The sequence below is a fragment of the Mastigoproctus giganteus genome, chromosome 12 (genome assembly GCF_048544385.1).
Source record: "Mastigoproctus giganteus isolate SK-2022 chromosome 12, ASM4854438v1, whole genome shotgun sequence".
Taxonomy (NCBI): Eukaryota; Metazoa; Arthropoda; class Arachnida; order Uropygi; family Thelyphonidae; genus Mastigoproctus; species Mastigoproctus giganteus.
The window spans coordinates 10,177,022-10,204,946 of record NC_143586.1 but is presented as its reverse complement, the minus strand read 5'-3'; the positions used below and the strand labels follow the sequence as shown (position 1 = coordinate 10,204,946).

At 37.0% G+C, this 27,925-nt stretch overlaps 1 protein-coding gene across 1 annotated transcript in view; it reads left to right on the top strand.

Moving 5' to 3' along the window:
* LOC150076672 (uncharacterized) overlaps positions 1-27,925 on the top strand; it is a 49,859-nt gene that overhangs the window by 8,946 nt on the left and 12,988 nt on the right. The window contains exons 2-6 of the mRNA XM_090386857.1: positions 8,155-8,289; positions 11,542-11,615; positions 14,057-14,216; positions 16,506-16,562; positions 22,541-22,641. Coding sequence (XP_090242983.1) covers positions 8,212-8,289; positions 11,542-11,615; positions 14,057-14,216; positions 16,506-16,562; positions 22,541-22,641 — 470 coding nt within the window. The 5' untranslated portion in view covers positions 8,155-8,211. The remainder of the gene's footprint in view (positions 1-8,154; positions 8,290-11,541; positions 11,616-14,056; positions 14,217-16,505; positions 16,563-22,540; positions 22,642-27,925) is intronic.

Below are 27,925 nucleotides of genomic sequence, written 5' to 3'. Positions count from 1 at the left end.
ATTGACCTCCCTGCCCACCTTTGTATCATCAGCAACTTAGACATTGTCATTCTCCAAGCGGCAATCTCCAAGGCAGAATGCCCTGGTCCCACAGGAGTTAGTTATTGTTGATGACTCTGTTGTCAGGGAGATGGGTAATATATTGTGTAAGAAGGATAGATGAAATAGGAACATGGTGTGTTTGCCAGGGACAAAGGTTGATGACGTTGTAAAGCCTAATTTCTAGACACTCTGCACCTGACACACACAAAGACATCCTCCTTGGCTGTTGTTGTTGTTATTTGGTTTTTAGGAGCATTAGCAACTAAGGCCATATTGCTCCGGGTTATGCGGTGGTCATTCCCTGAATGACCTTTCCGCATCCTCCATATTTGGTGGTGACGGGCTCGAACCCCGGTCTAATCAAGAAGCGTGTGCTACGCACTGCTGCTCCTTCCCACCTGGCTACGGAGGCGCCTCCTCCTTGGCTAGATCATGTTCTGTTCCAGAGAGTTCGGCAAACATTTCACAAGTTGCACATTTTTTTTTTTTGCAAGTTGCACATTTCTCCCCCGAGTCACAGCACTCCTGCCATTTTGTCCCCATTGCTTTGCTCCTGTAGTCTGGGGCATGTTATTTTAAATTAATAAGATCAATAAATTTAATTAATTCATTGTCAATACTACACTATTTAATAGAATCTTAAATGCAGTGATGCATATTACGCTATATAATTTTACGTTAGAGCTATCTAGCTACCACAATTAAAAATTTGACTTCCCTACCGCTCTATGCAAAAACAATGGTTGCAAGATTTGAACGAAACAATGGTTTTACGTATATTAAGTAGTAATCTACAAAAACTCTATCTTAATTAAAAATAACCAGAGTAACTAGAACTATAAAACTACCTATAAAGTACAATATATAATATAAAAATTATATAAATAAAATGACAAACACTTATTGCTTTTTCAGAGCCTGTAATTCACAGCTGTAATAATTGCTCATGTGTCAGAAAACTGCTAGCTTGGGGGGGGATTCACAGACTAAAAGGTTAAAAGTAGCTGCAGGCAGAGGTGAAGGTGATTCTTGCACTACTTCTATTAGAATAAGCAGCAGCCTGGAGCGAGAGGTGCTGGGGGTTTCAGGGACTGATGGCAGTCATCATGAAACAGGTGGGTATATGGGATGTGTTAGGGTAACTAAGAATAAGAATACGTGCATGTATACATGCAATGCTAGAAGTATAGTAAATAAATTTGATGAATTTGAAGAGTTGGTCAAGACATCAAAGGCGGATATTGTTGGGATATCAGAGACATGGTGTCACAGATATTAGGAATGCAGAATTGGAATTTGGGGAGTACAATGTGGGCAGAAAGGATAGGAAGGGAGGAGGTGTTATGCTGTTAATTAAGAAAAACATAAAATCAAAAGAAGTGTTTGGTGTGACATAAGCACTGGGAGATCAAAATTGAGAGCAGGAGTGTTCTATAGGCTTAATGACTCTGATGAGTATAATAAGAAACTGTACAGAGAAATAGAGTGGGACAGTAAATCAGAGAGTCTTTTAACGGGGATTTTAACTTCCCAGATATTGACTGGAACTTTTGGGTTGGTCACTTGCACACTAGTAAGACTGGATGATTATTTTCGGTAGCAGCATGTTTGAGAGGCAACCAGAGAGGGTAATACTCTTGATCTGGTAATCAGCAGTGATCATTCGTGTATTAAGAATTTGCAGATAAAGGAACTACTAGGTGGCAGTGATCACAGTGTACTGATGTAGGATTTACTTAAAGATATAATTACCATCAAAGGTAAATTAAAGTGTTTTTGCTTCCGTAAAGGTGAGTACAGTGGTCTCAGACAGTTTTTAAATTCTGTATAGTGGGATCAACTGATGATGTTACCAACAGCAAATTCTAAGTGGGAAGCATTCAAGGAATTAATTGTGGAAGCTACTGAAAGTTTCATACCTATTAAGATATACTGTTTGAGGTTTAGGCCTAAATGGTTATCAAATGAAATAATGAGACTAGTGGGAGAGAAGATAAAAGCATGGGATGCATATAAATTATTAGGCGACACAGAAGCCTATGGCACATATAAGCTAATCTGTAATCATGTCACAAAAGAGGTAAGGCAGGCAAAGGCAGATTACGAGAAATCTTTGGCAAAGGATGCTAAGAAAAACAGCAAGGATTTCTTTACTTATATAACTTTACTTTACTTATACAGGGTATGTCTGCCAGGGGCAAAGGTTGATGACGTTGTAGAGCGAATATCATCTTTTAAGGGCACAAAAGGTGATATAGTTGTACACGTTGGCACTAATAATATTAAGAGTAGGAGACCGGCAGAATTACTTAACAAGTACAGGTCACTGTTGAACAAAAGCCGAGAATTAGGGTTGAATTTGAAAGTGTCTGCAATTCTGCCCAGACACGTTAGGAGGGAGTATATGATGAGAGCCTTGTCGATCAATACTGCCCTGGAAAGATTGTGCAAGGCTCAAGGGGTAAAATTTTTTTCAGCCTGGACTGTACTTGTTAACAGGAGAGATTGCTTCTACAGGAATGGGATACACTTAAATAGAAAGGGCGCAAGAATATATGCTGATGCTATCGAGGCAGTGTTAGGTGGGTCGGAAAACTGCTAGCTTGGGGGAAGACAAAGACCAATAGATTGACAGTAGCCACTGGCAGAGGTGAAAGAGATTCTTGCACTGCTTCTATTAGAATGAGCAGAAGCCTGAAAAACAAGATGCATGGTATTTCAGAGAATGCTGGGAGCCATTGCGGTACAAATAAACACATGGGTTGTGTTAGGGTAGCTAAGAATAGAAACAGGTGCAGGTATACTTGCGTGTACACCAATGCTAGGAGTTTAGTAAATAAATTTGATGAATTTGAGGTATTGCTCAAAACATCAAAGGCAGATATTGTTGGGATATCAGAGACGTGGTGTCACACAGATATAAGGGATGCAGAACTGCAATTTGGGAAGTATAACGTCTACAGAAAGGATAGACAAGATAGGAAGGGGGGAGGGGTTATGCTATTAGTTAAGAAACACATAAAAACCAAGGAAGTGAAGCCAGTCGACATCGCTGGACAGTGCAGTGTTGAGTCAGTTTGGTGTGACATAAGCATTGGGAGATCAAAATTGAGAGTAGGAGTGTGCTATAGGCCTAATGACTCTGATGAGTATAATAAGGAACTGTACAGGGAAATAGAGTGGGCCAGTAAATCAGAGAGTCTTATAATGGGAAATTTTAATTTCCCAGATATTGACTGGAATTTGGGGGCTGGTTACTCACACACTAGCAGGGCTTTTGTGGATTTATTGGATGATTGTTTTCTACATCAGCATGTTCAGGAGGCAAATAGAGGGAGTAATACTCTTGATTTGATTATCAGCAGTGATTCTTCATGCATTAAGAATCTGCAGATAAATGAACCACTAGGTGGCAGTGATCACAGTGTGCTGAAGTGGGATTTACTGAAAGAGGTAACTACCATTAGGGGTAAAGGGAAGGGTTATTGCTTCCGTAAAGGCGACTACGATGGACTGAGACAGTATTTAAATTCTATACAGTGGGACCAACTGATGATGTTACCAACAGCAAATTCAAAATGGGAAGCATTCAAAGAACATATCTTGGAAGCTACTAGGCTTTACATACCAACTAAGAAATATTGTTCAAGGTTTAGGCCAAAATGGATGTCAGATGAACTAATGAGGCATATGGCAGAGAAGAAAAATGCATGGGATACTTACAAATTAACACATGACACAGAAGCCTATGATAGATACAAGTTGATATGCAACCAAGTTACAAAGGAGGTTAGGCAGGCGAAGGCAGATTACGAGAAATCCTTGGCAAGGGATGCAAAGAAAAACAGCAAAGAGTTCTTTACTTATGTAAACTCTAGAAGGAAGGGGATGAATCAGATTGGTCCACTTGATATTGATGGGTCAACTGTTGATGATCCTGCTCAGGTAGCTAACAAACTAAATGAATATTTTGCATCGACATTCACACATGAGGAGTTATTCAGCAAGGGGAATGCCAGAGGTGTATTCAACTCTAGCAGTAAGCTACAGAATCTTGAAATAACTGGGAGTAAAGTGGAGGAGAAACTGTTGAAGATAAACACAAGAAAGGCACCCGGGGTGGATGGGGTCTATCCAGTTATATTAAAGGAGGCAGCAAAGGAACTAAGCAAACCCTTAGCCATAATTATGAGAGCTTCCTTGGACTCAGGGGAGGTACCCATAGACTGGAAATGTGCAAATGTGACCCCAATTCACAAAGGAGGATCAAAGGCTGACACAAGTAACTATAGACCTGTGAGCTTAACTTCTGTTCCAGGAAAATTAATGGAGGCACTGGTTAAAGAAGCACTGCAGGATCATTTAGACAAGACTTCAGTTATAGCTCAGACACAGCATGGTTTTGTTAAGGGGAAGTCTTGCCTGACCAACTTGATTGGATACTATGATGCAGTCACAAAAGAACTGGATGCAGGGAATAACTTTGATATTATATACTTGGATCTTAGAAAGGCTTTCGATACTGTTGCACATGGAAGACTGCTACACAAATTGGAGCAGTGTGACATTGGAGGCAAATTGCTGCTATGGATAAAGGGGTGGTTGAGTGGGAGAAGACAGAGAGTGGTAATCAATGGACACTGCTCATCGTGGACTAATGTTATTAGTGGAGTCCCTCAGGGCTCAGTGTTGGGTCCATTATTGTTTTCTGTATTTATAAATGATATTGATGATGGTACATCAAGCTTAATGTACAAGTTTGCAGATGATACAAAGGTTGGCAGGGTTGTCAAGGACACTACTGACACTACACTGCTGCAACAGGATCTGGAAAGGTTGAGCAGATGGGCTGAGAGGTGGCAAATGAAGTTTAACATTGACAAATGTAAAGTACTACACATGGGAAACAGCAACCCCAGGGCAACCTATCAACTCTGTGGTACTACACTGACAGTGGTAGAGAATGAAAGGGACTTGGGGGTGAGTGTGCAGGCAGATATGAAGTTCTCTGAGCAGTGCAGACGGGCTGCAAGAGTAGCTCATGGAGTATTGTCAATGATATACAGGAATTTTTCCAGCAGGGATAAGGAGGTGATTATTCCATTGTATAAGGCAATGGTCAGGCCACACCTAGAGTACTGTATACAGGTCTGGAGGCCTCATTTCAAGAAGGATGTAGAGCTGCTGGAACGAGTACAGAGAAGGGCAACAAGATTAGTGAATGGAACAAAGGGGTGCTCTTACGAGGAAAGGCTTAAGTTTTGCAAATTACAGTGTCTGGAGACTAGGCACCAGCGAGGTGATCTGATAGAGGTGTATAAAGCCTTGAATGGTTTAAGCATGCTCAATGCTGATGGGATTCTTCCTCTAGCTCAGAAAAATCACCTGAGAGGGCATAAATTCAAATTGAGGAAAGACAGATGTAGGATAGACGTGCGGAAATTTGCCTTTAGCCAGCGGGTGGTTGGTTGGTGGAACAGACTGCCACCCCTTGTGGTGGAGGTTGATAGCCTAAATAAGTTTAAGGCTCAGCTGGACAGGTATTTTGAACGAACAGAGGGGTGAAGTGGAAGTGGGTTTTTTTTTTTTTTTTTTTTTTGGCTGATGCTGCATAAGCTTGCTTTCTTGCATCAAATGCCTCTACTAATGCTAATAAACTCTAAAAAGAAGGGGATGAATCTGATTGGTCCACTTGATATCGATGGTTCGACTGTTAATGATCCTGCTCAGATAGCAAACAAACTGAATGAGTATTTTGCATCTACATTCACACATAAGGAGTTATTAAGGTTTGAAAATGCCAGAAGGTTATCAAATTGTAGCAGGGTGCTTAATGATTTTGTAATAACTGAGAGCAAAATGGAGGAGAAATTGTTGAAGTTAAACATAAGAAAGGCACCTGGGGTGTATGGGTTCTATCCAGTTATATTAAAGGAGGTGGCAAAGGAAGTAAGCAAACCCTTAGCCATAATTATGAGAGCATCCTTGATTCAGGGGAGGTCCCCACAGACTGGAGATGTGCAAATGTATCCCCAATTCACAAAGGGGGATCGAAGGGTGACACAAATAATTACAGACCACTTAGTTTAACTTCTGTTCAGGGTAAAATAATGGAGTCACTGGTGAAAGATGCATTGCAGGATCATCTAGACAAGACTGCAACAATAATTCAGACAACATGGGTTTGTTAAGGGAAAGTCTTGTCTGACAAATTTGATAGGATATTATGATGTGGTTACAAAGGAACTGGATGCAAAAAATAATTTTGATATCATATACTTGAATTTCAGAAAAGCTTTCGACACTGTTGTGCATGGAAGACTACTGTACAAATTGGAGCACAATGGTATTAAGGGTAAGTTGCTAGAATGGATAAAAGGATGGTTGAGTGGGAGAAGATAGAGGGTGGTAATCATTGGGTGCTGCTCTTCGTGAACTAATGTTATTAGTGGAGTCCCACAGGGTTCGGCATTGGATCCACTGTTGGTTTGTATATTTATCAATGATATTGATGAATGTATATCAAGCTTAGTGTTGAAGTTTGCAGATGATACAAAGGTTGGCAGAGTTGTTAATGACAGTAATGGCAGTGTGCTACTGCAACAGGATCTAGAAAATTTGGGCAGATGGGCTTAGAAGTGGCAACTGAAGTTTAACCTTGACAAATGCAAAGTACTTCGTATGGGTAGAAGTAACCCCAGAGAAACTTACTAACTGTGTGGTACTACACTTAAGGTGATAGAAAATGGAAAAGACCTGGGGTAATTGTGCAGTCAGATATGAAGTTTTCTGAGCAATGCAGACAGGCTGCCAGGGCAGGTCATTGGGTTTTGTCAGTGATATATAGGAATTTTGCTAGCAGGGAAAAGGAGGTGATTATCCCTCTGTATAAGGCAATGGTCAAGCCACACCTTGAGTACTGTGTACAGGTCTGGAGGCCTCATTTTAGGAAGGATGTAGATTTGCTTGACCGTGTGCAGAAAAGGGCAACAAGATTGGTGAGGGGAATGAAAGGATCCTCTTATCAAGAGAGGCCTAAGTTCTGCAAATTGCAATGGCTGGAGACTAGGCACCGGTGTGGTGATCTGATTGAGGTGTATAAGGCCTTGAATGGGTTGAGCACGCTGAGTTCTGATGGGATTCTTCCACTTGTTCTGATTACGAATGTAAGGGGACATAAATTCAAATTAAGGAAAGACAGATGTAGAATAGCTGTGCAGAAGTTTGCCTTTAGCCAGCGGGTGGTTAATTGCTGGAACAAACTTCCATCTGTCGTGGAAGTTGATAGGTTAAATAAATTTGAGGAGGAACTGGACAAACATTTAGAGGGAATGGTTGTGTGAATTTTTTTTTTTTGGCTGATGCTGTATAAGCTCATACACTTGCTTTCTTGCATCACATGCCACTACTACTACTACATCAGATATGGAGTTTGATGTCTAGTCTTAAGTTTGCTTCATTTCAAATATACTTTAGTCTCAACCTCCATCTAATTATTATCAGATGGACAGAGTAATAATGAGTTGGATAAGGACCTCTATTCTGTGGTGATATTCTTACTACTGATGAAGTGGTTGAGAATTTCTTAGTAGTTCAACCATCCATGAAGTTTTCTTCTAGAGCAAGTTGTTAATTACTGGGATAAACTTCCTTCTTGGGTGGTTGACACTAACAGCTTGAAGAAATTTCGAAGTCAGCTGAATACGTACATAGTTAAGCAAATCACATAGGTAGCTTATTTATTATTTTAAAAAAATATTTTTTGTTGGTACAGCAAAAGCTTGGGTCTTCCTTGCACCATGCAGCTAAATACTAATAATAACTTAACCCAGTGGCATATCATTAGAAGTTTGTGACCTGGTGCAACAAATTTCAAATGCAATATCGTTACACAGTGATCACCACTTTTTTTGTTTAACTTCCTGTTCCATTCATGTTTTTCTTCTATCAGTGCAATCAAAATACATGTCATTTTTTTCTGTTTGTTTTTTTTTTCATTAAAGTTAGTTATTCTTTTGAATGAATGACATTAAAAGGGATTTTATGATATCAGTCAGTATTACAATATTATATTTATTATTAATTGTAAATTTACTCATTTGTTTCATTTAGGAATGGACTGATGGTAATGAAAAATCTACTTTATGAAGAAAATTTTGTTCCGGTATCATGATATCGATTACATGCTGTGGATTTCTCCTTTTAAGTATATGTGCTGTTTCTGCTGACAACATCACAGATTGTAAAGTAAGATGAGATTTTTCCCTTCATTTAGAATATTTTTTGAAAAACCAGCAGTTCCCAACTTGATTCAATTTTTTTTTTTTTTTTTTTAACTGTGTAAACAGCAAAATTTTATCGTGAGCAAGTGTAACTTTGGGCCACTGTCTTGTAAAATGTTTATTTCAGAGCCTGTCTTCTGACCTTTTAGTCAGTAAGGAATATTTTATGAGAGAGGGAGAGAGACAAAAGGCAAAAAAGCCATTAGAAAAAAATCGGATTTTGTAATATTTTACTTTCAGTAAAATATTACAGGTTTCAAACAAAATCAATTATTTTGTAGTGGTTTATTCTTGTCGCAGAGAAATTTAATAACAAGCTTCTTATACTGTATATAGAAGAAGAACTGTTTATTATATGCAGAAGGCATATTGCTGTATACAACTCCCTTCATGGCTACAAGCCAGGGGTTTACATAAAAGAAATTATACAACGTAATAAACACACACACAAAAAAAAAAAAGCATTATGACTCCAGAAATGTTAGAACACTTGGATGATGGATCCATGGTAGTGATGAATAGACCCCTGGGAACAGGTTCTGTCCTCTGACGTGGTCCTGGGAAGGAAGTCGACCGAGTACTTTCTGCCTATATTCCTTGTCGACTGCTAATTTGTAGAGGTTGCCGTCCAAGGACTGTAAGTCTTGCAGCATTTGCATGGGTAGGAACCAATCAGATAGCTTTAACTGGTTTGGATTAGCCGTAAGGCTTGGGACCGGGATCTTCCATCTGCAGTTAGCCCAGAAATCTGGTACTTAAATAATACTGACCATCATTTTGATGGCAAAGACAAGTCTTCTCTCAGGAATGATGGCAGGAAGATGTCTGATGTTGAGAGCTGCCTCCATCTGGGTGGTCCTTGGTGCAGGGGAAGCCGAAATTTCCATACGGCCCACTTCAGTAGCCAGAATTCCCCCGCGAAAAAGCTTGGTTGTAGCAATTGAAGTCCAGACTTCGGTGCCATAGAGTATGACCGGATAGACACATGTCTTAATATATCTGCAGCCTGGTCATTGACATGCATAAATTGTTGTTTAATCATCCACCGGAGTCAACAGAACTTTATTTGCAAGTGATCTATGTGCAGTAGAAAGGAGAGCTTTTGATCGAAAATAATGCCCAGGTCTGTACGTTGTTGGATGGCAGAAATCACAGCTCCTCTTAAAATGGGTTGCACTATTGTTGGGCTCCATTTGAGAGAGAAAGTCAACTGTTTTGACTTCTTGGGATTGATGTTAAGTCCAAAACTGGGGAGGAAGGCCTCATATTTGTACCCTTATAGGATGGAACTTGGTTTATTAGCATAGTATTTCATATAATATAATTTATAGGTGTTCTTTTCCTTATAAATTGTCCTTTTAGCAAGGCCACACTTATTCCAAGCTGTATAGTTTGTACTGTGTACACACACACATATATATATATATATATATATACACACATATACAGGGTGATTCACTACCAGTGTGACAAACTTGCAGGAGGTGTAGGGGGCACAAAGACGAATCGGAATCACATAGCATTGCAGGGTCCAAAATGCCTTCGTCATGCGGTAGAGAACGTTGAACGGGAGGTCGCGTGAACAGCGATCCCGCTGGAAGTCAGCATTTGCGAACCATTTCTTTTGAAGAAACCAAATAGCAAAAAGTCCTCCGGAGTGGATAATCCGCAGGCCCCAATGATTGGACGCGTTGCAGATGGTATGAATCATTTGGTTTGTTGACAGTATCCTCCATACAGTGGACTGGGAAATACCCAATCGTTGGCCTATCGCTCGAGTACTCGTACTCGGATTGCCTTCTGCAAGATGTAGGACATTCTCCTCATTGTCTGGCGTCCTCGTCATTTGCTCTCGATTCATGGTACCTCTCTTGAAACAACCAGTCTCACGTAACCTTCTATGCACACGTGCGAAAATCGTATGATGAGGAGCATGCCTGTACGGGAAATGTTCCTGGTACATGCGAAGAGCGGCGCGCCCATTACATTCTGCAGCTCCATATGCGAGGTGCATGTCGGCCAGTTCAACGTTTGAATACTCTTCTATCCTACTGCCTTGGGAACCGGTTCGCAAATGCTGACTTCCAGCAGGATCACTGTTCACGCAACCTCCAGTTCAACATCCTCTACCGCATGACGAAGGCATTTCGGACCCGTCTCGTAGTAGGATAGACAATACTCGTCTATCCTACTGCCTTGGGAACCGGTTCGCAAATGCTGACTTCCAGTGGGATCACTGTTCACGCAACCTCCAGTTCAACATCCTCTACCGCATGACGAAGGCATTTCGGACCCTGCAATGCTATGTGATTCCGATTCGTCTTTGTGCCCCTACATCTCCTGGAAGTTTGTCACACTGGTAGTGAATCACTCTGTATATATATATATATATATACATTTTTTTTTTTTTAAAGAAATGCAAGTTACCATTACACTGAAATAGTTCACAATTGAGAAAAAGTAGTGGCCTTTGAATATAATAAATGTGTGGAGATTACAGTGTGAAACCTCATGCACAAGCAAACAGGATTACCTCTGTGCCTGCAGAAAGATTTTTGGCACTTGAAGGAGGGTGAATGATTGCCAAAATGAGTTTCTTTAGTGTGATCATCTATTGATGATATTTTGGTTTTATTTCTCATCTTTGGAAAAGTTCCATAGAGAAGTTTGAAGAAATTCTAGAAATTGCTCTTGATATTTCTAAGACTTTGTTCATGTTTGACATAAAGGTCATCTAAGTAAACTTCCATCTTGTGATTTACTTTCTGATTCTGAAAAGAAATGGGTTAAATCATAAAAAAATAGTATTTTTAAATAGTTATTTGTTTAGTGAACAAATCACCACAGCTCACTTTGATGAACGCTTAAAATGAACTTATTATTAGCAAAATTGTAATTTTAGTAGTTTGCTTATTGCTAAAATATAAGATGACAGTGTTTGTTTGTTTGTTTGTTTCTTTCTTTCTTTCTTTCTTTCTTTCTTTCTTTCTTTCATTATAATAATTATATGATCATTATATGTTTTTTTTTTTTTTATGATCTTATACTACATGCAATCAGGAGTCTATGTATTAGTAAAATTTGGTTATTATAAAAGTGGGAAGTAGATGCATCGGCAATAATAACACATGCTAATCAATACTAAACTATATACATAATAGCAAGTTAATTTTACTTTTCATTAAAATTCTTCTATATTTTTTTTCTCCCTCCCCAGGTGTTTGCTGATCTTACTACCAGCAGGTTGAATAGAGTACATGATGGATCATTGGGAATGTGGTCTTTTCATGGGTAATAATGACTATTTGATATTATCTTAGAAGACTATAATGTATTCATATTTTAAAGGGTATTATTTCATCAAGGACTCCAGGATTTACAAATTTAAATGGTTACCACTTTATTAAATGTCATAAAGAGTAGCAAAAGATAGATTTATTTTTGCTAGCCACCTCTGAAAAAATTCTTACTGTAGATCATCACGAGGTTTTTAAATTTAGCAAATGCAATAGCAGATTTCTTGTTAGTTGAGATTTCCACAATATCAGTACTTTGCATATATTTGTATAATTTTTATTTTAATAGTAAAGTATTTTTCTTGCATCTATAAAATTCACTTTGTTGAATTTTACAATTGAAATACCAATCAGAAGGCCAAAATCCAATGGCCGAGCTTTGTGATCAACTCTGCATATAATATTCATTTTCAATATCAGTTGCTTTCACCTTCTTTATGAGACCTAGAAACCTCACATGTTTGCCCCTACTGAGCCATCTGGGTCTATATGTAAGAGACCACCATATGAAACAAACTTAAACAAATGGTGATATATCACTACATCTGTTATGGAACCTCCTTCCTGCCATTTTCGTTATTTTATCATTACAGTTGTACTGTCTGTAGTAATTGCAGAAATTTTGTAATGGAATGTTATTTTCTTGTACGTATTTTCGGAAGATTTCATAAATATCTTCACTCTTTGTTTATTCTTTTAATACATGAATTTTAAATTCCTTCCTTTGCAGAGAAATTTGAAAATACTATCTTCACAACAATAACTAATTCAAAGAAAAGTCTGATATGGCTCTCTGTTCATCCACTTGCAATGAGAATAAAATAGATTTTTTCAAATCACTTGCCAATTCTGACTGTGTATTGGGTGCAGTAGCTTTGATTCTTCTCAAGTTGCCCTCTGATAATCGAATCCTTTTTATTATTCAAATGTGTTAGTGTTTTTATTTCTATTTTTAAAATCTTGAAAAGTGTCAGTAGCTGTCAACATAGCTTCTTTTACAGGTTAACCATCTCTGTAGGATATTTTTAAAATCTTAGCCAACAAAAACTATTGGATTAGTCTTGTAAAACACTACTGTTTAGTTTAATTAAATTTTGCATCAGAATTTTTTTTTTTTTTTTTTTTTTTTTTTCATAATCTCAGCTTATTAGAAAATCGCTGTCAAAATCTCTGTAGAGCATATTAAAGTAAAAGCGTGACCTGAAATGTAATGCCTCTTAGGTAATAACCTAAATTCTAAGTGACAGCAAAGTCCAACCAGATTCTCCTTGTAGCAGATATATTTCACTTAATATGTACACAGTAGTGCTTCTGCGTGGTTGTTTATTTATTGCACTGTTTTAAGTGCAAATCATTTTACACATTACCATTTCTCATCTTGAATCAAATAACATTATTTACTGAAGTTGATCAACAACAACCTTTATCCCATTTTGAACACAGAAAAAGGATACATTTTTAAATGTTATTGATACTGCACATGAATTCTGGATCCAGAAAGAGGCAGTCCATGGAATTTTGCCATAAAAAATTTAAAGTGCAATAATCGACCAGAAAAATTGACTGTTTTTTTAGGACTCTATTTATGTTATTGACACTGAATTTTTGTAAGAAAGGGAATGCTGTGAATTCGTTTTGATACATTGAGACATTGGAAAAACTCAGAAAAAAAAAAAGAAATAAGTAAGGCATGGCACTATATCAGTGTTGAAAAACATACCAAGTGTTGTGCAAATTCATTGTAGCTATGTCACTGACAAGAATTTCATTGCTGAGACTTAGTCATTCTGCATTCTCCCTAAAGTTCAAAGAACATCTTTGAAGCAATAGATGTCACTCTAATAAAACACTTGGGAAGGGAGGTTGGTCACTCATTTTCTTTCTTTAAAATATTTAAAGAATTTCACTTGAATGAATAGAAAAATTTGTTAAGTGCTGGACAAAATGTATTGAGTTAGGTAATGTAGAAAAATGATACATCAAATTAATGACAACTGTTTTTTTTTTTATCTACATATATGTTTTTTTTTATTATTTATATTTATTCCTTCAAAATTATTCACCAGTTATTCACTGTACTACTGTACTTTTCAGTTAACCTTCATATCTTTCAGCATTACGTTTTCTTTGGAAGTGTGACATTGCACAATAAACATACTTTCGTTAAAATCACTAAAACAGAACTGCACTTTGCAATCTATATTGAAATACTTATTTATCATTATGATGATGAAAATGCAGATTTGCACAAAATATGTGATTGCAGCATTCTATCATAATTTTTATGGTAATAAAAATTTAATTTTTTATTATCATAAAAAATTTTAAATTTCTTTAAATTTTAACTGATGTGTTTAAAATTTTATGCTAATATTTGTGTATATATGTCTGCCCATCTGTCTGTCATCTTTGAATTTTTCTTCATTTAACTTTTAGCACAGCTAATGAAAGTCATGCAAAGAAAACTGTATTTACATTTAATGGTGACCTAATAGATGAGAAATTGTTTAATCATGGATACAGTTATCATTCTGATCTTGCCACTTTCACAAACCCCTTATTGGGTGTTACTTCTGATGCAGATCTAGACTATTTAGTAAGTGATATATTTTTTTAGCATTTATATTTGATTTTATTTGTTGATAATTTAAGCATTGATAATATTATACCTCTTTCAAGATCATATTGAAAGAATTGAACAGTACTGTCTGGTTTTTTTTTTTTTTTTTTTTTTATGAAAACCCCAAACAGGGGAGGTATTAGAACTGAACCTAGTATGTAGTATCATACATGGGTTAAAGGCTGAGAAGACAGAAGATGCTTGTTGACTCCTCATTCACACATGAGGAGTTAAGGGAGGAGAATGCCAGAAGTTTATCAAACTGTAACAGGGTGCTTAATGATTTTGTAATAACTGAAAGCAAAGTGGAGGAGAAATAGTTGAAGTTAAACATGAGAAAGGCACCTGTGGTGGATGAGATCTATCCACTTATATTAAAAGAGGCTGCAAAGGAAGTAAGCAAAACTCTTAGCTATAATTATGAGAGCATTCTTGGAGTTAGGGGAAGTCCCCACGGACTGGAGATGTGCAAATGTATCCTTAATTCACAAAAAGGGACCTAAGGGTGACACAAGTAATTACAGACCAGTTAGTAGTTTAATTTCTGTTCCGGGGAATATAATGGAGTCACTGGTTAAAGAAGCATTGCAGGATCATCTAGAGAAAACTGCAGTAATAATTCAGATGCAGCATAGGTTTGTTAAGGGAAAGTCTTGTCTGACAAATTTGATTGGATACCATGATGTGATTACAAAGAAACTGGATGCAAAAAATAATTTTGATATCTTATACTTAAATTTCAGGAAAGCTTTTGACACAGTTGCACATGGAAGACAACTGTACAAATTTAAGTAGTATGGTATTAAAGGCAAGTTGCTACAATGGATAAAGGGGTGGTTGAGTGGGAGAAGACAGAGTGGTAACAGAGAGTACTGTCAATGTGCTACTGCAACAGGATCTAGAAAAGTTGGGCAGATGGGCTGAGAAGCAGCAACTGAAGTTTAACATTGACAAGTGCAAAGTGCTGCATGTGGGTAGAGGTAACCCCAGAAAACATACCAACTGTGTGGTACTACACTTAGGGTGATAGAAAACGAAAAAGACCTGGGAGTAATTGTGCAGTCAGATATGAAATTTTCTGAGCAGTGCAGTCAGGCTGCTAGAGCAGGTCATGGAGTATTGTCAATGATATACAGGAATTTTCTAGTAGGGAAAAGGAGGTGATTATCCCTTTGTATAAAGCAGTGGTTAGGCCATGTCTTGAGTACTGCATACAGGTCTGGAGGCCTCATTTTAGGAAGGTTGTAGAGTTCTTGAGTGAGTACAGAGAAGAGCAACAAGATTGGTGAGGGGAACGAAGGGTGATCTTACCAAGAAAGGCTTAAGTTCTGCAAATTTCAGCATCTGGAGACTAGACACCTGCAAGGTGATCTGATTGAGATGTATAAGGTCTTGAATGGTTTGCACAGGCTCAATTCTGATGGGATTCTTTCTCTTGCTCAGATCATGAACCTGAGGTGGCATAAATTCAAATTGAGGAAAGACAGTTATAGAATAGATGTGCAGAAATTTGCCTCTAGCCAGTTGGTAATTGATTTCTGGAACAAACTTCCATCTGTCATTGTAGAAGTTGATAGCTTAAATAAATTCAAGGAGGAATTGGACAAATGTGTAGAGGGAATGGACTTGTGAAATGGGTTTTTTCTTTTTTTTTGGCTGATGCTACATAAGCTTGCTTTCTTGCATCACATGCTTCTAATACTACTTGATCACATGACTGTGATCAAGTTGCTTACCCTTTGCTACAATATGTTTTTGTTGCTGCAACACACATTTAAAGACATTAAAATTTTCTGCCACACTACAATCACTACTACACTCATATATTCACAAATTGGAAGTTATTTCTGTTGAGTATATTTAATAATACACTTATTATTTGTGTAGTATAGGTGAATAGATCTAGTACTGGGAAGCCAAATGTGAAGTGACATTGACCGCCAAAAGGCACTTGGATCAGCACAGCTCAAATAAACAATTTTTTTGTTTGAATTACTTTTTATTATAAAACTTGGATTTATTTTATTATTTTTTTTTTAAATTTGCACTTTCCATGGCACACTTGAAGCATACTCGGTGCACAGGTGGAAAAACACTGCCTTAGTGTATTGTTCAGTTCACCAAGCCCTAATGACTTTCAACCTGTCAGTAATGTTAATTTTTGTATGTGTCCTTGTATTGAAAAATCTCATTCATTTTAAGTAGTGTTTCATTCCCAATAAATATGATTTAGTATATTCACTTTTTTTTTTCCTCTTATTCTAGGAATACCTTGTCCTACAGGCTAAAGTGGCAGGTATTGATGGCTTTATGGTTGAGTGGGTAAGTAAAAATCTCATTATTTTATGAATAACAGTGACAATTCTTTTTTAAGCATTAACTGAAAACTGTGTCTGTTTTAAATGAAATCTCTATAAAAATTAGGAAATATTACAAATTCTTTATTATTGGTTATACACTCTAGAGTCTAATACTAGTTGTTGTGTGTTTTGTTCCTAGCATTTAATGACATCCAAATTATATATTAAATGTGTAAGTTGATTGCTACTCTGTAGTGGTCTTCTGACTAGTACTTTTGTTGATTCTTTATTACTTTATTTTATACCTTTGCTCTTAGTTATCAAAAGAAATCAGATATATCAAAAGGAATAAAGTAACATTTTCCTTAAAAGAGAGAAATATTGAGATTGTTTGATGGTGAATTATAAATAAATTTTGTGAATGATTCAAGAAAATATCCCGATTTGATTTTCAAGTGAGTATTGCATAACACAAAATAAGGAATTAATGTGATCATAAAATGATAAAATAAATTAATTAATAAAAACAGTCTTCATTGAGATGTCTGTGTGTAGATGAAACATTCAGAAAGTTGAACACTGAATGAACAATTGATACATAAACATAATACACTGTTCAGGTCTAATCTGTACAGGTCATGAGGGATTAGCATTAGTTCTAGTTCTGAATATTAAGCAACACTAGTTGATCTTTTAAAAAAGTGGCTAAGTTGAACTTTGCTGCTGCTGACAAACTGTTGGAAAGTTCCATAGTAGACAAGCATTTTTTAAGAATTGGAGATAAAAGAGTACTAATAATTCTAGTTCTGTGCTAAAGAGGGTTTAGGACTCAGATGACAGGAAATTTACTGGATACACAAGTCAGGGAAAAGCATCATTTTAGTTTGTAGTAAATCATCGAAATAAGTGAAATGGCATCATTTTTGTTACATCTCATATTGTGAATGCCTTCACAACAAGTTGTCTCTTATTGCACTACCTCGAATAGTAATGCTTCCCTAGTAGAGAAGACTGATGTTACTTATTCTTGGCAAATACCACCATCCAGACAACACTATTTTGAATCTTGTTGGTCTCTCATTAGTGGATGGTAGGTATCCCAGTGATACAATGAGTGACAACCCAGTTATGAAGTAACTCCACAATATGAAAGATGCCAGACAGTGTGCAATAATAAAGTACTGAAAAGGGTTTAGGGCCGAAAGCCTCAGACTATGAGAAATTTCCTAGACAAACAATTTAGTGCAAAGCATCATTTTGGTTCATAGTAAATTACCAAAGTAGGTGACATGGGCAGTGGTATCCACTGTTAATAAATAACCTTAGTCTTCTCTATTAGGAACCTTTTCTTAATCGAGGTAGTGCAATAACAGGCAACTTGTTGTGAAGACATTCACAATATGAGATGTAACAACAATGATGTCATTTCACCCACTTTGGTGATTTATTACAAACTAAAATGATACTTTGCACCGATTTGTTCGTCTAGTAAATTTCCCATAGTCTGAAGCTTTCAGCCATAAAACTTTTTTTAATACTTTACTATTGCACACCATCTGACATCTCTCATATTTTTAGTTAAACTTCATAACTGGGTTGTCACTCATTATATAATTGGGGTAGCTAATCCCCCACTGATGAGAAGCCAACAAGCTTTGAAACAGTGCCATCTGGCTGGTGGTGTCCCCCAAGAATAAGTAACATTAGTCTTCTCTATTGGGGAACCATTACTTATTCGAGGTAGTGCAATAACAGGCAAATGGGATTTTGGAAACGAGAGTAGCCTTGTGCAGGCGAAGTTTTTATGGCTCTGGCTAATAGAGAAGTTTTCTTAAATTTTTGCTGTTTTATTGACTTAAATTGGCATATTAATTTATTTTCTAGAAGTAGCTTTATATTCCTCATTATGATACTTAGTTTAATTCGAACTTCAATAGAGATTTTGTAGGTTATTACTTCATATCGTAAGGGTATCCAATCCATGTGTTTTACAAGTTTTTGCACCTCCAGCGAACGCTAAGTTTTTATTGACATAATTGTTATATGAAATTATTTTCTATAAGTAGCTTATAGACATAGTCAAGCTCCTTGGTTTATTTTGAATTTAGATAGCACGATTTTGAAAGTTAATTAATACTTAGTGTCCATAGATTTACTGCTGTTCGTAACTTGCCACCATTGTTATACGATACAACGTATATCCCAAACTAGATAAGCATAAGGTTTCAGGTAAAACTAGATAGCGAAACACATAACACAGTATTAGAATCTGTTAGCTTAGTATAGTATAGTATTATCAAAGTATAGTATTATCAGTTAATCACTAAAATTTATTAATCTTGTTAAACTTCATTGTCAATTAAATTGTACTTTTTTAACCAAATACATATAACAACTTAGATTTTACAAATGTAACATTATTAATTAATACATATAGCTTGATAGGAGATATGGAAGTTATATAATGAAACTTGTCGATAATACTTAATACTAAAAAAAAAAAAATATATATATATATATATCTATATACAGCCAGACCTTGCATAACGCGAGTTCGATTAACGCATGTTTCAGTTACCGCTATTTGAAAAAATTATACCACTTTACACGATGCAAATTTCCAGTTAACGTGGTCTTTTTTTTTTTTTTTTTTATGTAGTAGTTGAAAAAGATTTCAAATTGTGCATTAAGCTTACCTCGCCTTCCCCATGAATTATTAGCGAGTTGGACAAGGAGAGTTGGAAAAGAAGCTTCCTATATCAAAAAATAAAGGTAAGCCCTGTTGATTCATAATTAAGCTTACCGCACGTCGGACGGGCAATAAACAAACGTTTGCCTGTTGCCCGCCTTGGCGTTCTCCATCAACCATCGGAAGAAGACATGTTACTTGTATGTCTCCCGCTAATAGAGTCAATGCAGACTTGCATTTAAAAATTAATTTTTAAATGAGCCAAATGAAAATGTTACCGCGAAGGAGATAACGGAGAAGAAAGACACTGCTCTTCATAGACTGATGTTATCAGTGGAATCCCTCAGGTTTCACTGTTGGGTCCATTGTTGTTTTCTGTATTTATTAATGATATTGATGATGGTATATCAGGCTTAATATCCAAGTTTGCAGACGATACGAAGGTTAGCAGGGTTGTTAATGACACTAATGACAGTATGCTGCTGCATCAGGATCTAGAAAAGTTGAGCAGATGGACTGAGAGGTGGCAAATGAAGTTTAACATTGACAAATGTAAAGTACTGCATATGGGAAGCAGTAACCCCAGAGTAACATATCAACTCTGTGGTACTACACTGACCTGAGAGAATGACCAGTAGAGAATGACCTGAGAGTAATTGTGCTGGCAGATATGAAGTTTTCTGAACAGTACAGACAGTCTGCAAGAGTAGTTCATAGTGCCTTGTCAATGATATACAGGAATTTTTCTAGCAGGGATAAGGAGAGGATTATCCCCTTGTATAAGGCAATGGTCAGGCCACACCTCAAGTACTGTATACAGTTCTAGAGTCGTCATTTTAGGAAGGATGTAGAGCTGCTGGAGTGAGTGCAGAGAAGGGCAACAAGATTAGTGAACGGAACAAAGGGTTGATCTTACAAAGAAATGCTTAAGTTTTGCAAATTGCAATGTCTGGAGACTATGCACCTGTGAGGTGTTCTGATTGAGGTGTAAAAAGCCTTGAATGGTTTGAACATGCTCAATGCTGATGGGATTCTTCCTCTTGCTCAGAATAATCACCTGAGAGGGCATAAATTCAAATTGAGGAAAGACAGTTGGAGGATAGTTATGCGGAAGTTTGCTTTTAGCCAGCATGTGGTTGATTGCTGGAACAAACTACCATCTGTCGTAGAAATTGACATTATGTCATAAAGACATGATACTTTATGTTATGCAGTTGCTATGAAACTCCTCACTCTGATTTATCTACACGATGATCTTATTGTGATAACAGCATCAATTAATAATACACTCATGGAATTTGCAAAATATCTCAACCAGTTCAGATTAAAATAAACCCTGAAAAGTCCGAATTTGTGATGATCTTAAAGAAAACACCTTCCTATATTCAGCCAACACTGTGTAATTCTACTCTTCCCATCGTCAATAAGCATACTGAGGACCGAGGTTGTTTTTGATCCTAAGCTCTGCTTCAGTCACCACATAGACAAGTTGCTCACCTGGCAGCGATGGATTTCCAAACGACTCCGATGGATTGCCAAACAACATTTACATTATGTTAACGAAGTCAGAACTACTAGAAAACATATAAAAACCACAGTATATACTCTCCGCTTTTATATGCTGCAGAGTTAGGGCATCCACTGCTCCTAGCACAATTCGACCACTTTTTTTCTGCTGAGTTTTGAATCTTAAACTTGGTCATAAACAAACACAAACTTCCTCCACAGCTAAGGGCAACTGAAATGTCCAGTTTGATACAAATTCACAGGCTCCCCATGCTTATTAGGGTGAAATGTCTTACCACAACTGTCAAAATGATCATTTTCAAGATCTCGGCACTATCATTCTGGGGCTTGTGCTCCTGGAGTCCCTCAGAGGAACTCCAACTCTGTGCCCACATCACAGTCGTCTCCACCCTCTGATAGGTTCCTGCCTTTTCAGCTGCTTTCATGTGCCCAGTCTTTGGATGCTGATCTTAATAAGTTTGCTTGTGATAGGGAATAGATGCTGCATCCTTGTATTGTACTTCTATGATCCTTCTCCTCGAAGCTTGTCTTAATGCTGCAAGCCAACAATACTATCTGATATGAAGATGGCTTACTAATGTTTCAGTATTACAGTGAGTAATGATGAACTAACTTCTGTTTCATTCAAAGCACATTGCCTGTTTTATATTGCTATATAAAATTATGGTTGATCGCTGGAACAAACTTCCATCTGTTGTTGTAGAAGTTGGTAGCTTAAATAGATTCAATGCAGAACTAGACAAACATTTGGAGCAAGTGGATTGGTGAAATTAGGAGATTGTGTTTTTTTTTTGGCTGATTTTATATAAACTTGCTTTCTTGCATTATGTGCCTTTACTAATCCTAAAATGCTAAAATCATTGTGAAGGCATTCACAATATGAGATGTAATAAAAAAGTGCTATTTCACCTATTTCGGTGTTGTACTATGAACTAAAATGATGCTTCACACTTGACTTGGCCGACCGGGCTAGCCGAGTGGGTAAAGTACCTGCCCGGCAACCCAAAGGTCGCGGGTTCGATTCCCGCCTCGGGCTTGGATCAAAGTACTGCAAAAACCTTGGGAGGTGCAATATGGCCACAGAAGCCGATGCGCCAACAACTACCAAATCAAAAAAAAAAAAAAACACTTGACTTGTTCTTCTAGTCTTGTATTATAGAAACTTTGAATAAACTTTTTGGGAAGATTTATCAATGCTACCAGACATTAACCATATTTGGTACCATTTCCAGTTACCATTGAATTGCTGCACTATTACAGCATGTCAGCCGTGCATAAAACTTGTCAATTTATGAGAAAATTCTAATTGTAGAGTATGGTAAAGTTCATATTCTTTAAACACTTTAATTGTTGATACACATGCAAAGGAATTGAAAGGTACTCCCTCGTATGTAAGAGATAGCAATAATGAATAAATACATCAATAAATCTCATCTCCAGAGACTAGAGTATTCCATTTCATTAATGCATTGAGGAAAGACAGTTGTACAATAGATGTGCAGAAATTTGCTTTTATCCAGCAGGTGGTTGATTGCTGGAACAAATTTCCACCAGTCGTTGTGGACGTTGATAGCTTAAATAAATTCAAGGAAGAACTGGAGTGAACGGATGGGTGAAACGGGAAGTTTTTTTTTTTTTTTTTGGCTGATGTGATAGTCTTGAACCTGCTATTAGAATTGTTGTAATTTTAACTGTTTGATTGCTTTGTTTGATATTTATCAGTTAAAAAGTTTTAGAAATAAACTGCTTTATAATTAAACTAATTTTTTTAAACCATTTTTCAGGGTTATAAAGGTCATCCAAGTGATATAATCTTAAGAAAATTGATAAGTGTAATACAAAAGTTACAGTACTATTTGAGAAATTTCTGCATAGGAATAAATTGGTGGGTATGGAATAAAATGCTTATTTTTTTTTCTAACATTTACTCTATTTTGTTGATTTCAATGTAAAATGTACAGATTCAAAAAAAAATCTTAAGTGAGGATGAACAAAGTTTTCACAATACAGGTGACCCCCGCTTAACGCTGATAGTTCGTTCCTGGACAACAGAGCGCTAAGTGAATTCGCGCTAAGCGAGCACCATATTCCCATAAGGTAACATATGTATTTGTGAGTTGCGGTCTATTCCATAGGATATTTTCTAATCAATAATAAATGGTAGTGAAAATATGCACCAATGTCGATTAAAAATATTTAATATTCAAAATTTTGTACATATAAAATATTCTACATTATATACACATATAATTATGAGGTAATTAACTAACGAAAATCATGAATTTATTAATTCGATGGCCCTGTGCTCTCGAGTTTTCGTATCTTTGGACTGAAAAATGTGTCAATTTTGGGTTGTGCTTTGGCCCTCTTCTTCTCATTGTACAACATCATGTAGGGATTCATTTCTTTTTTCAAATTTCTTATTACCTTGGCACTTCTTTCCATGTCAGGGTCGTTCTCCCGGAAATAATCACACATTTTTTCGAAGTGTTCAAAAGCTTCACTAAGTCCTTTTGCAGTCAGCGACTTCATCGGTTCTTCATCTATAGTATCTTGATCATCATCTCCCTCAATAGCAAGCTCTTGTTCTTTTATAATTTCCATTAGTTCTTCATTAGAGAGGCCATCCCTGTCGTTGTCGATCATCTCTTGTACGATGTCTTCGTTAATTTTGTGTAATCCTGCTTCTTTTCCGAGATCAACAATTTGTGTTTTAACATTTTCAACGGAATCATCAGGTTCCTGGGAATGCTTTATGCAATTTTTCCAAACTTTCCTCCACACTCCATTCATGGTTTTCTGAGTCACCTCATCCCAGGCACTTGAAATGTTGTAGATGGCGGTTTTAATGTTATAGGATTTCCAAAACTCCTTTAAGCTCGGTACATTTTCAGTGTTGATGGCTTTAATAGCTTGGGAAAAGGTGTTCCTTATGTAGTACGCTTTAAATGTTGCAATTACTCCTTGGTCCATTGGTTGGATCAGAGACGTAGTGTTTGGAGGCATGTAAAAAACTTTTATGTGATCGTTCAAGTCTTCTAAGCTCTCTTTGCTTGGGTGTCCTGGCGCATTGTCCATGATTAGAATAGCTTTATAACCAATGTTATTTTTTGCACAATATTTTTCCACTGCAGGACAGAAGAACTCAGCATACCAATCAATGAAAAGCGGCCTGGTTACCCAAGCTTTTTTATTAGCCTTCCAGATTACAGGTAGGTTTGATTTAGCTAAACCTTTAAGAGCCCTTGGATTTTCGGAATGGTAAACTAAAAGGGGTTTTAATTTAAAATCCCCCGCAGCGTTACTACCCAACAACAAAGTTAACCGATCCTTCGCCGCTTTGAAGCCTGGCATGTTTTTTTCTTCTTTCGATATGAAACTTCTTTTAGGCATTCATTTCCAAAAAAGACCTGTTTCATCTATGTTAAAAACTTGTTGAGCAGTATAACATCCCTCTTCAATAATTTTAACAAATTCTTTTTTGAAAGTTTCGGCTCCTTGTTGATCTGCACTTGCAGCTTCTCCCTGTATTGCTATGTTGTGCAGGTTATAGCGCTTTCTGAATCTATCAAACCAGCCCTTACTAGCGTTAAATGGTTCCACATTTTTTTCGGGGTGAGCTTCCTTTAAATCTTCATATAGGCTCTTCGCTTTTTCTTTAATAATAATTGAACTTAAAGGAATTCTACGTTGAATGTTGTCTTCAATAAAATTATGTAGAAGTTTCTCCATTTCAATCATAATAGCCGGCCTAGCCCTGGTCAATTTAGTTGCCTTCAGGGGAACAGCTGTTTTTCCAGCTGCTAAAATTGATTCTTTATTTTTTATGATTGTTCTTACAGTTGAACCTGCCAGTCCTAAATTATTGCACACATCCACTTGTCTTTGACCGGAATCAATTCTCTTCAAAACGTCTAATTTAATTTTCAAACTCAATGTTTTTCTTACCTTTCCAATCTTTGCACCGTGTCCAGACATTGTTGCTTTTTCATTCTTATCCGCCATAACTCTCTGCAAATGTAACTGCGTTGCACTGATTGTGATACGATGTTCGAGTACAGTTAACTGTCTGTATGTCTAACACTGTATGCACTGAATGATATCTAGAATTCCTCTGGCAAGTGAGCTGAAGACGGTGACAAATGTTTTATTTATCTGAAAAGTCCGATTTTACCGTGCAGTAAAATCAAATGGTTGTTTATTGCAGGAAAAGTACTGTAAATCAATTATGGTGTGACTCATGGAGAATGTTTATGGAATTTCCAAAACAGTAAAACAAACAAATTTTATGTACTTCGGGTAACCACAAGGTCAGAGGAGTTCAGAAGACAAGAGAATACTGTACAAGAAACAGCACCGCATTTAGCACTGATGGGATTGATTGTGTGAAAAACATTTCGGAAGTTATAGTTCCCACAGTAAAACAAAAGAAGAGATAGGGGGTAAATCTATTTTTAGTATCTTTCTATTACAGGTCAGAACAGAAAATGCAGACTTCGTAACAACATATGACACTGGAAGGTAAATTTTTTCAACTTGAGTACAGTACTAAAAAAGAATTTCTCCCTTGAAACTATCCACACCAAGAAAATAAGAGCATATTGTACATGTCAATTTTGTACATAGAGTAGAAATTATAAAAAATAATTACTGTAGTTAATTTCATGGTGGCTATCATAATTAAATGATCCTTTTGCCAAAAAAAAAAAAAAAAAAAAAAAAGGCTCAAAACAGACTGGACTGAAGACGGATTTGCCAAAAATTCAATCTGTATGCTAGTAAAATAGCGTTACAGTGAGTTTTGACAGCGTTATAATCAGATACGGGTTATAATGTAAGAACAGCGTTATAGCGAATCAGCGTAAAGCGAACCGCGTTATAACGGGGGCCTGCTGTATTGTTTTTGGCTTTATGGCACAGCAGCATCTTGCACCATATTATACCCATACGTTATGTCTGCATTAGTAACATATTTTCACATGGCCAATTTGCATGTTGTGCAGACTGAAAAACCCAGAATAATTCATTAAACTCTTAATTAGCCAGGGGCACAAAAAAGTACTCGTGTATTCTGGAAATTTTAGTGATGGGCATAATTAAATGATTAATTTATTAATTCAATAATTTAAATAATTAATTATATGAGGTTGCAATGATGGTACTAAAGTTCCTGGACTGGTGCTGTTGCAATCATCATGTTTGATGTGTTTGAAAAAAATGGAAACGGTATGATATAATTCAAGCTTACTTCAACACGATTGTCCAGTAGGCTGACAGTGCTGCAAGTAACAACCAATTTCATTAGTAGCATTAACATTCCATGTCATGATTTTGCAACAGAGCACCAGATGAATATCAAATTTTACTTTAAACTGGGATATCTGCAACAGAAACATGTGAAATGGTAAAAAATTGTTTATGGTAATGAAATATTAAAAACTGTTTATGGTAATGAAATGTTAAATCATACTAATGTCTTTGCTTGGTATAAGTGATTCAAAGATGGACATGAGGATATTCACAATGACCTAAGAAGTGGGCATCTGTCGACCTCTTGAAATGAGAACAGGTTGCAAAAGTTGAAGAAATTTGTTACAAGACATTATTATTTGACCTTCAGAATGATGTCTGATGAGTTGGATATGAATAAGAAGGTGATTCGTTGAATTCTGCTTGAAGATTTAGAGAAAAGGAAGGCCTGTGAAAATTTGTGTTGTGCACAGCCTCACAGATGAATGAAGAGTGTCAGCATGCAGAGACTTCATTCAGACTTGTTAAGACAATCCTAATTTCCTCAACTCTATTGTCACTGGAAATGATTGTTGGGTGTTTTAGTACAACTCTGAGTTGAAACATTAGAGCATGGAGCAGACTTCAAAATCATTACCAAGACCCAAAGGTTTCATTTGCAGAAGTCCAGGATGCTAATCACCTTGTTTAAAAACCAAGGTGTGATTCACAAGGAATTTGTACCTGAAGGGGAGAGGTCAATGTTGTGTTCTACATATAGGTGCTTCAAAGACTATTGAAACACATTTCCTGAGTGAGGTGACAATTTTTAGAGAAAGACAGCTGTTTCTTCTTGCACAACAATGCCTCCACCCATTCCACACTGATGACATTTCTGATGAAAAAGGGCATTATACAGATCAACCATCCACCCTTCTCTTCCAGTTATGCACCAGCACACTTCTTTCTCTTTCCTAAGTGAAAATTACCCTCAAAGGAACTAGATTTCAGGGTGTTGAGGAAGAAAAAATGTAATGTAACAACTGAACATCATCCCTTTGGACACATTTGCTGACTCTTTTCAGAAGCTTTTAGAGTGGTGTAATAGTGTATTCAATCAAATGGCAATTACTTTGAATAAAAATAAAACCATTTTTGAGCTCCTTCATTTTTTTATTTTTATGGCACCAGTCCAAGAACTTTATTGCCACAGTCATTTCTACTGAAATGACTTCACCACCTGGATGGGACCTGTCTGTCCTAGGATTGCATGCTCGAATTTGACCTTCTCTGACTGGACTCTGCCAACTATGACTTCACGCAGCATTGCTGCCAATTCCATGTGGTGATTCTGAACCCGTGCTCCCTTGCACAGTCCTGTTTCTCCCCTGTCCTCCTGGTGGGGGGGAGGTGACGGTCCCCTTGTCTCCTCCCCGCCACCCCTCTTTCCTTCTGGTGGGGCATGGGCCTGCCTCACTGATTTTGGGGTAATCTACTCTATCGACCCTATACTTCTGCCTCTCACCCCCCCCCCCCCCTAGCTTTCCAACTAGCGTTCATCCCATGTCAAAGTTATCCTAGCCCTACACCCAAAATTCTTAATTCCACACGATATAACTTAAAACTCCTTTGGCCTGACCCAACCAAATTAGGTGGCAGGACCTGCCAGAATACTTATTTAAAAATACTGGTGTACCTGGCTTGCCTCCACGGGGCTAAGTGTGAACAATGTGGGGCAACGGTACACGACACTACATCCAACAATATCCATGCACTTTTAAATCTCTGGCCTTTACAGTGACACACGACAATATAGACTACACGACAATATAGACTATTTTCTGTAACACACGACAATATAGACTACACGGAGATGGGGGAAACCCCTGTTGCCGTTAGACCCTAAACACACTTACCTCATATGCAAATTAGTTGATTAC